This window comes from Psittacula echo, assembly GCF_963264785.1.
Source record: "Psittacula echo genome assembly, chromosome: 3".
Taxonomy (NCBI): Eukaryota; Metazoa; Chordata; class Aves; order Psittaciformes; family Psittacidae; genus Psittacula; species Psittacula echo.
Window position 1 is genome coordinate 31,591,153 of NC_137736.1, and position 10,209 is coordinate 31,601,361.

The 10,209-nt window shown below is 36.8% G+C and overlaps 1 protein-coding gene across 2 annotated transcripts in view; it reads left to right on the plus strand.

The window, feature by feature from the left end:
- Window positions 1-9,982, plus strand: part of DOP1B (DOP1 leucine zipper like protein B) — a 51,304-nt gene extending 41,322 nt beyond the window's left edge. The window contains exons 27-37 of one of the 2 annotated variants that reach the window (XM_080613976.1): window positions 51-192; window positions 592-674; window positions 904-1,013; window positions 2,250-2,396; window positions 2,821-2,882; window positions 3,577-3,705; window positions 4,208-4,344; window positions 4,693-4,748; window positions 5,247-5,396; window positions 5,888-6,017; window positions 6,662-9,982. In XM_080613976.1, coding sequence (XP_080470102.1) covers window positions 51-192; window positions 592-674; window positions 904-1,013; window positions 2,250-2,396; window positions 2,821-2,882; window positions 3,577-3,705; window positions 4,208-4,344; window positions 4,693-4,748; window positions 5,247-5,396; window positions 5,888-6,017; window positions 6,662-6,919 — 1,404 coding nt within the window. In that variant the 3' untranslated portion in view covers window positions 6,920-9,982. Of the gene's footprint in view, window positions 1-13; window positions 193-591; window positions 675-903; window positions 1,014-2,249; window positions 2,397-2,820; window positions 2,883-3,576; window positions 3,706-4,207; window positions 4,345-4,692; window positions 4,749-5,246; window positions 5,397-5,887; window positions 6,018-6,661 lie in introns of those variants that run through there. The other variant, XR_013956470.1, reaches the window with a different exon arrangement.
- The last annotated feature ends 227 nt before the right edge of the window (window positions 9,983-10,209 follow it).

Consider the following 10,209-nt stretch of genomic DNA (forward strand, 5'->3'; position numbering starts at 1 on the left):
TAAGTGATAATAGCTTTCATCTGATCCTATGTTACCTGGTTATGTTATAGGAAGTGACCCAAAAAATCTTGGAGGCTGTAGGAACTGTTGCTGGTTCCTCTCTGGAACAGACTAGCTGGCTGAGCCGGAACTTAGAAGTGAAAGCTCGGCCTCAGATTTTACCAGATGACTTCAACCTTGAAGATGTGAATGGTAATGTGGTTTTGTCTGACTTTCTGCTGCTTCCTCTCTTCTGTTTAAGTGAAGAATACAAGGTGTTAGATAGTGTGTAGTTTGTGTGACATGGGAGTAATACACACAAAGTAAAACAACAAAAAAAAATACGTTATTCTCCAATAACAATGTTAGCCTCAATGGGTTTAGTAAATATCTGCATATTGTGTATAATACAGAGGAAAACTTACTAACAATGCATACAATATATGGGACAGAACAGCATGGGGCATGAGTTATGTCATTGTGGCAACATACCCAGAAGCATTTCACTTCAATACCAGTATGCAATTAACAGTTCTGTTTGGGAGGAAAATTAGGAAACAGCAAAATTTAAACATGTCTGAAGGAAAAACTAATTATTTTTGCCTCTTTCAGATACATCAGTGGTACCATCTTCAATGGTTTCTGCGTCTGCTCCTTCAATATACAGTGTCCAAGCTCTTTCCCTCCTCGCAGAGGTAAGTAGGAAAGAGTTTTGTAGTTGCTGCTTTCATCTGTGAAGTGACTGTTTATTGATATTATTGAGCGGGAGAATATGTAGGTTTTCCTGATAGATTAAGTGGGAGCTTAAATCTTTATTGAGACATCCTGCATGCACACACATTCTAGCCTGAAATACGGCATGCTTTTCCCTTTTGTCAGAAATACCAACTGGAGGTTTAAAGGGACATTCTTTTCCTTTTTAAGGTTCTTGCTTCTCTTTTGGACATGGTTTACCGGAGCGACGAGAAGGAGAAAGCTGTGCCATTGATTTCACGTTTGCTTTATTATGTATTTCCTTACCTACGCAACCACAGGTGACTTCCCTCTCTGCACGTGTGATTTTTCTTAAGACTAATTGTTTTTTTGACCACACTGTAACGCTTTTGCTTTTTCTTCTGTTTGTCCTCTCCTCTGTTTCCAATTCTAATAAGGTATGAACTGTGTATCACCCAGGAACTGAAATCTTTTGTTTGTTGAGGGTTGCTTCCTGACAGTCTACCAAGTGAAAGGAAACAACTCTCCCCCTTTCTTCCCTGTTTGCCACCAGTTCCATTTTTCTGAGCTCCAGCTGTTTCTGCTGTAGCTGCTATCAAGCTTCCCTCTTCCTGGCTGCTACCTTTTGGCTACTATGTTTGTCTGAGCAGACTAATCTATACTGCAGTGTGGGAGGGCACTTCACCAGCCACCGCTCGTGGGTGGCGGGGAAGGGGAGGTGAGGAATTTTGTCTCAAGTGTTACTTAGACCACAGTCAAAACCACTAGCCAGTATACAGTCTAGAGCAAAACAGGGTATAGAGGGTCAGGGGACATATAACCAGGCATGCCTAAAAGGGATGGTGGGAAGAGAATTATTGGGAAGTAAGCATTAAAGCCAGCAAGCCTCAGGGTGCAGCAGGATTGGAAGACATGCTCCCTCTCAGGGATGAGGAGGGTTGGTTTACATATGGTGCAGAGAAATTTGGGGAAAATATTACTTTCTATTCATTACATTTGTGCATTTTCCATTGTATCTATTACAGTGGTTTCTGCCCTTAACCAAATCAGTCAGATTCTTGATGTGCTGCTGCACTTTGCAGAACATGGTGTCCAAATTCAGCATGGGATGGTGCATAGGGCAGCACAAGAAGAAAAAGGCTTGTGTGAGAGATTTTTATACAAGTGATAATGACATGAAAACCGACATATACGCTTGTTATCTGGGTGAAGTCTACTGTGGTACTTTCTAAAGGGGTCTGCTGGCAGGGATACAAAATTCTGTTGGAAACTTTTTTCAGGGAAGTTTTGAAACACCCCTGTAGTGGAGACAGTCAGTATTGTGCTGTGACACATCTCATCTGAAAATATCTCCCCTGATAAGGTACACTAGAAATGTGAGGAGCTTCTGCTGATCTGCTGCTGCTCTGAGTTATGAGCTCCTGTAGGCATAGCCTATTACTGGGAGAATTTGGTTAGAAGTTGTGGGGAGCCCTGAAGTTTATTTTCTGTTTATATAAATTTAACTTTGATATATATATATATATGTATATATAATTATCATTCTCTTCCCCTAGTACCTACAACATTCCTAGTTTTCGTGCTGGTGCTCAGTTGCTCAGCTCATTGAGCGGATACGCCTACACCAAGCGAGCCTGGAAAAAAGAAGTTCTCGAGTTGTATATGGATCCAGCTTTTTTCCAGATGGACACTTCATGCACTCAGTAAGACATGAGGCTGTAGCACTCCAAGATTCTATTCTGAATTCGCAAAGAAAGGCTTTAAAGGACAGAATGGCTAATATTGGAAGGAAAATTCTGTTTAGTACTTTCTTACAGAATGCAATAATTTTAGAAATAGGTCTCCACTACTAATTCTACTAATGAGTATATTAGTTATAATTAGTGTAACTACATTATTTTTCATAAGAAAAAACTTATGCTGATACTCCCCTTAGTGATTTGAGAATTGCGTACAGTAGAGCTGAAGGGCCTAGAATGCAATAGGTGTTAAACCAGATAAGGGTCTGCATATTAAATACTGTTTGTAAACTCTTTATTGTATGAAAGGCTTGACCAGAATCTTTTCTGAGGTGAATCTGTACTAAAGTTTGCTCTAGGTATCTAATTCCTTCTGTATCTTCCTCAGCTGGAGATCCATTGTTGATCATCTTCTGACACATGAGAAAACTATGTTTAAAGATTTGATGAGTAAGTATCAGCTACTGTTAACTTATTTCTGCATTAATTTGAAATCTATTTGCTTTTTAAGCTATTGAGTGCATTTTTAACATACTAATGTATCAATAAAATATAGACAATGCTGCATCTGCATAATTGATTATATTGCCAACTTCATTGACAGATAAAAACTGTGCTAAGTTAATTCTGTGTTTTGGTCATGTCTACAACACACCACAAGTATTTTTGTTCAAGAAGTGCTAATGCTGAACTCCTGCATTCACATTTCACCATAATTTTAAGTTGCTGAAGTGTGACCTTTTGCACATGTTCCCTGTTAGAAAGCAAGAAGGCTTTGGCTAATTTTGCAGGTGTCTCTATACTGGCATTGAGCTGTGGGAATGTGGTGCACCAGTACAGCAAACCTTTGAGCAATATGCTTTGACCTCTAATTCAGGCTTCATAAGAGTGCAGGGGAGTAAGTTCTGGGGGAAAGGGTGGGATAGGACCTCTTAAATTTGCCTAGAATTTCAAAAGAAAAAGCAGCTTTAGTCTCTTTTTCAGATTTTCTAACAGTACAGCTGAAGGTTTACAATGCAAGACTAGTTCACCAATCAGTAGAACCAAAGTTTTTCTTTTTAAGGCATTTCAGGACATAGGAATAATTTTCTGCCCAAACCTCAAGAAGTTTTTACATGGTAGGTAATTGTTATCTCTATTACAGATATGCAGAGCAGCGCTTTAAAATTGTACCCAAGTTTTGAGCAGAAAGCAATGTTGCTAAAGCGGCAAGCGTTTGCTGTCTTTAGTGGAGAGATTGATCAGTATCATCTCTATCTTCCCTTAATACAAGGTAAGATTTGTAATTTCACCTGCCTTTTGTTTTTTTTGAGCTGTGACACATATATAAATTGTTTAAGAAAGGAATGTCACCTATTTTCCAACACATCCATTTTTATAAAGTTTTTAACAAATGTTATACTGCTGTGAATCTCTGAATTCTAACAAATAAATAATCTCATTACGAGGGGGACAGGAATCTGTGTTCCAAAGACTTTGGTCTGGTAATATAAAAGAAAACATGATTATTTTGTGGCAGTCTTCCAGCCACTCTTGAGTTGTTGTTCTTCTCCTTAAATGTCAGTTTTGACAAAAATTTTTCCAATATAAAACCACTGTGCCTTCAGACTTTCCCTGAATCACAATTTTGTCACTACAGTGCAAGGGATTCAACCCAAAACAGGTGATAAAGAACAAATCTTGTTTTGCGACTGCCTGCATTTTTTATTTCCCAAAACAACACATTTTCAGGAAAGTATTACTCCTTGTTTGTTTACTTTTCATGTTTACTACAGAACGACTGACTGAGAACCTCCGTATTGGGCAGACTTCTATAGTTGCTGCACAAATGTTTCTCTTCTTCAGAGTTCTTCTGTTAAGGATTTCACCTCAGCATTTAACCTCATTGTGGCCAATTATGGTAACTGAATTGGTAAGAAATAAGTAGCAATTTAAAACTAATTAGTGTGTGGTTTTTTTTCTCGTTTCATCTTTCTCTTCCTCCCAAATAGACTCCCTGTTTGAAAAAGGAAATGTTTTAATAGTTTTACATTAGTGTACAATAGTTTTACATTAGGAAAATTTTTTTAGGAAAATTAATTTTTCATTAATTTTGTTGTTGCTGCTAATGAAACCTCTTGCATGACTTGCTATTTTGTGGCAAGTCATAAGAGTAAGCTAGGAGTCTGTGGTTCCTTATACTATGTGAAGGATATCTTTTTTGTGATTGAGTTGTATGAATGTTTCAGCATCCCTGAGAAAATAATTTATTTCTTTAAAGATTCAGACATTCCTACAGCTTGAAGAAGATTTAACTGAGGAAGATGAACCATCAAAGTAAGAATTACCATTCATCTGACAGAGTACTTGTGGAAACAGATAATGATTGTGCTTGTTCTGGATTTGCTTATTTATTTATTTATTTACTTACTTAATTTTCTAAGATAGGGAGGAGACAATGGGATTTTTTGTTATTGTACTTGTGTATTTCTGATACTGATGAGTCATAGTTTAGGGCTTTCCTTTTCAGCAGCTAAAATAGCGATAAGTTCAAAAAAATCAGTGCCACTTACTAGTTGCATACAAAAATAGAAGAGATGTTAAGTCAGCATTTGAATATTTTAATGTGTTGCCATTTTTTCTGAATATTTTTTATTCCTTTTTCTTCTTCAGCCTATTATATTAATCACAATGCTCATACGGAGTAAGAGTAGTTTTTGTTGTGCACAGGTGCAAGTGCTTATTTGTGTAAATGTACATTTCTGTTTTGCTGAATGAAAAACATTTAGTAGATTCAGGTTTTAATGGTATGTTTCCCAATTGTAACTAACACAGGACCAACAGCAAAATCAGCAAACAGAAAGTCTCAGGTGATGGCAGTGGGTCTGACATACACCAGAATGAGCTGTCCTTGTACTTATCAGCTTGTAAGTTTTTGGACACAGCACTTTCATTTCCACCTGATAGGATGCAGTTGTTTCAGATGTAAGTATTCTAATTACTTATCTGTTTTCTGGGTTGTTACCACTCTTATCCTTTAAAGTTATCCAGATCTATTTTCTGGTAGACATAATTTTGCCACCAGTTCTTTTTACAGTTGCAGATGTTGTTACTCAGACAAATGTAATTTGGGGTGTTTTGAAAAACAATTTGGTCTCATCAGTGCAGGAGGATTTCATCATCCTCCTTAGAAGGGTCTTTAACTTGGAGAAACTGGGAGAAGAAAAAGAACAGAGACTGTTCTTCATTTTCCCTTTGCACACACTTGGGATTTTTTTTGACCTAGTTGCATTTAAATACTGACATGATAGTAATGTCCTTGTTTGTTAAATTCATTTCTGATAATAGCATAAAATTGTACTTTGACTGCCCTTTCTGTAAACAAACCAGCGTTCTACTAAGCTACATATGGGCCAAGAAAGGATTTTTTTTTTCCTGCCTGTCTTCTTATCAAGTAAATAATCCATTTGTTTCAGGTACAAATGGGCATTTGTCCCAGAGGTGGACACAGAGTCATCTACTGTGACTTCTCACCTGGTAGAAAATCATCAGGAATGCCGACCACACATTATAAGAATCATGGATTTGATGAAGATGAAATATGGGGTAAAGAAAGAATGCTTCCCTTGAATCTTTTTCTTTTTTTTTTTTTTTTTTAGTCCATTAACTTACTTTTCTAAACAAGTGACAAGATTTTAAGTTAGGCAAGAGGTTTTTAGATAGTCTAATAAAATTAATGAGGCTTTTAAAAATTATCTGCCTGCTTTCGCGTGTAGATCTTGAAGGTGTATGATTGCATTTGAATGTGAGGAAACGAGGCAGTTTTCCTATAGTTACCACACCACCCAGTGAAAACAATTTGTCTCAGATAGGACTGGTATTCATAAAAAAGTGCATACTGTACTTTGCCAAAAAAACTTTACCATAAATTACCATCAAAGTTTAATTTTAATTCTTCCAGAAAAAAAATACGGCCATTAGTATTTCTCAGAGATAATCTGATTGCTGTTTGATTCTTAAGGCTAGTCCAAATTTGCAGTTTTCTGAATTTGAGAGACTTTCATATAATGGAACCTTGAATCCAAATATGGAAGTAACTCTGTATGCCACCTATACTATTTATATCGTGATACAGTTGTAGGCTGTGGATCTCTTAGCATGAAAAACTGTATAGCACTGGAGTTCAGACAAACCATAAAATTGTGTCCTAGTGCAAAACCTTTAGTAAACCTCAACTTGTTTGCTTACAGGAAACGAATAGCACTGAGAGAATTTCCAAGAAGCAGAAATTTCCTCTTTTGAACTTCCGCTCTATATCTAGCATCACCCAGCTTATGCCCTTCTTCAAGACTCTGTGTTGCGCATTTACAACAAGCAGGAGTGAGTCCCAGAATTCACATACTCCTGCATCTCCCCTTGTGGACTGTGTTGGCAGTAATGGCGTAAAGGTCTTGCAACAGCTTGAAGAGAATGTTGAATGTGACTTTCTTGAAAACATGGAAAGTTAAGCCACACTTCAGACCCTTGACTCATGGTGAACAAACAGCAAAAAAAGGGAAAACTTTACTGCAATTCTTTTTTCCCCAGTTTTGAAGCTACATTTTGGGTTTTCTTCCTGCTGTTATGGAGTGCTCTTCAATAATCCAGGCTTCTGAGTGGGGTTAAAAAGCAGGATTCTTCAGTTCCTGTGGGGGAAAACAAAAAAGTACAGTTTAGTGGCAATTTATCGTAGTTACTGTATTATTTTACTTCTTTTCAATGTGAAGGATTAAAGAGATTTTGTACATAGAGGAAGAATATTTTTGACTGGTGAAAGTAGCAATTGTACCATTTATTCAGTAACTTCTCAAGTAAGGATTTTAAACTGCTTTTGGAATTGTGTTCTGAAAGTAAATTTAAGAAAAAGCTAATGCTGCATGTCAGTGTACAATCAGTTTGCAGATAAGCCATTTCCTGAGGTTAAAGCCTGCTTCTACTTCTCCTTTCTTTAAATTGCCCTAAAACTTACCTGTTCTATACAAATCACCTGAATTTCAAACAGATGTATTTTATAAGTCTCAGCACTGTGCAGATAACTGCAGACTTACCATGTTTGTAATTTCAACTCTGTACTATAATAGCATTCTTCAGGATTAGCAATTCCTAAATAAAAGGTAAGCACTCATAAAAGACAAACCTATGCAGTAACATTTTGTAATTTACATTACTTGAGGGGTTTTTATTTTAATTACTTGACTAAAAATATTCTAATTTCTTTTTTCGTAATTAAAAAAACTTTGTTCTTTCAGTGATTAAGATCACTTTGCAACTTCTGAAATGCAACTAAATGAAGATAATTCTGTATAAATATAATTGCTGCATACAACAGCCTAATTAAAGGAAAATAAAATTACTTTTTTTTTTTTTTTTAATACAAAAGAATGTATTTGGCTGTTCCTAGGTGTTAAAAGAGGTAGGGAGATCATCACCATGCCATGACTACAGTAATGTTCAAGGTGTAGCTTATTTCAGAATTGCACTGCTGCCACCACCCAGGACATGGGAGACAGGGATTAGTTTTACCACCAAATGGTACAGCTCCGTGTCTAAAGGACACTTCTGATGGCCAGTGGATAAGCACCATCGCAGCAACACGTACAACAAAAGGCTTAGTAGAATATTGTTTAAATTAGAAGATGGACTACATTGAATTTTCATATTTAGTGGACTGTCTGACTCAGTTTGCAATACTGGCTTGTCTGGGCAGGGATGTTTATAATTTTTCACGGTGAGAAGCTTTGTCTGCTTTTGGTCGTTTTTTTTTTTTGATACACCTTTGCCTTCAGAGAATTGGTTTTGTAAGATATACCTGTGGACTGTTACATGCTACTAGAGTTATTTGAAACACTGCAGCTGAGGTAAATGTGCTGGGTACTGAAATTCACCACTCTTGTTTTTGCTAATTAAAAAAGGACATACAAAATGTGTGGTCTGATGTCCCCAGGTTCAGAGGTCAGGGATGCTTTTGCTTCATCTTCTTTTTTTCAAAACATGGAAGGCTACTCTGCAGTGTATTTTACCTACAGATAATATGAATTTCATCTTTGTATTATAAACTAAAATAATGAAACACTGATCATGCTTTACTATGTTAATACTGTAATGCTCTATGAAGGTGATACTGTAACAGGCTTATGCTTAAACTTAAATTTGAATTCTTACAACTACTTTGATTTTTTTTTTTAGTTAAGGAAAGTGATAGACTGAAGCATAAAACTGTGTAGTTACTAAGAATGTGAATGTATTAATAGAATTTATTGATGTTCTCTAATGGTACTGGAATAAGCACAAGTTAAAAGCTATCATTTCAAAGCATTACTGGAAAATTGGAGCAGAATGTTTTTAAAATGTTCGTGTTCATTACTTACACATCTTCAATAATTCTTAAAGAGAATATCACTAATACTCAGGTTGATTTAATATTTTTACTTTCAGCTTTCTGATGGTTGCATTCGATACTTGGGTGTTTCCCTTAAAATACTGATGAGATGCTGTCAAATGGGCTATTAAAACCTAAGACAACTTTTTGCCATCAAGCCTTCCATTTTTACATTCTCCCATAAGCTGTAAACCCATATCTTCACATAGTTTCCGTGCTAACTGGAGGTGGTGAACTAGTTACTTAGATGAAGGGTTTTGTCATCCTTCCCCTTGAAGAAAAGGAATGTCCCATTCCGGCTGCCTGTACTTCAGATGTGCAGGGGATCAGACATCAGTCACTTCCTCCTTAGCTGTGGTGGTGAATTTTAATCACGGAATCTGTGACTTAGGTCTTTATAACTGTCTAACTTCTAAGCTGATCTTACCTTCTACAAAAACACCACTTGCTTTGAACTCCTGCCTTCGTACAGACATTTAGCTCTGTCCTGTGGTTCTGTAGGTGGCTGCTTTAAATGGCCTTAGATGCTTGTGACTTGCAGAATCCTTTCACTGCAGCATAATCTAATTCTGAAGAAGAAAAAGTTCTTTAAAATTTAGTGTATAAGCAGATCTTTTGTCAGTATAAATAGCATGTGAATAAGGGGGAAAGGGCAAGTCCTCCTTGGGTGGTGGAGGGGCACAGTTACATAAGCTTAAAGGTATCTCTAGCAGTGTTAATTTATACCTTTTCTGTATGGGACTAACTGTAGTCATTTTACTTCTTATGCTATTGCTGTTAAATCCATGCTAAGGAGGGTTGTACTGCTTTAATGCTGGTACTGCCAAGGCAGGGTAACTGTAGATGAATCTGAAAAACTTTTGCCTAGAACTCAGTATCAAGAACAGTAGAGAAAATGCTTTTGCTTTACTGTGTAGTTCTTTGGTTGTTTTCAGGATAACTAAGCTTTCTGTTTTGGATACTTCAGCTCTGAGATAGCATAGCCACAATGCATGATATGCAGAGGGAGACATATTCAAATGGATTTAATTTTCCTGAAGGAAAAAGCTAGTAGGTACAACCAAAGTGATTGCCATAGAACAGCAGAGCTTGAAATGCAGAGCACTAAGTAATGGCTAAATGTATTATTTAAATGCAATTCTTCTAATAATATTAAATGTTATTTTGAAATAGCTTTTCAAATGCAAGTCTCGTTTTTCAAATTACTTTTACTGCTCACTCATCAACTTTTATCTGACTCTGTAAAAACTCTCACATTCCTTTCAATGGATGAGGGCTCTGTACAGAACCTGAAGGTCCTCAGTTCAGACCCTAGCAGCAGCAGCAGCTCTGTGCTAAGCCCCATGCTTGCTGAGGGACAGACTGTGTCCCTGCCTTCGT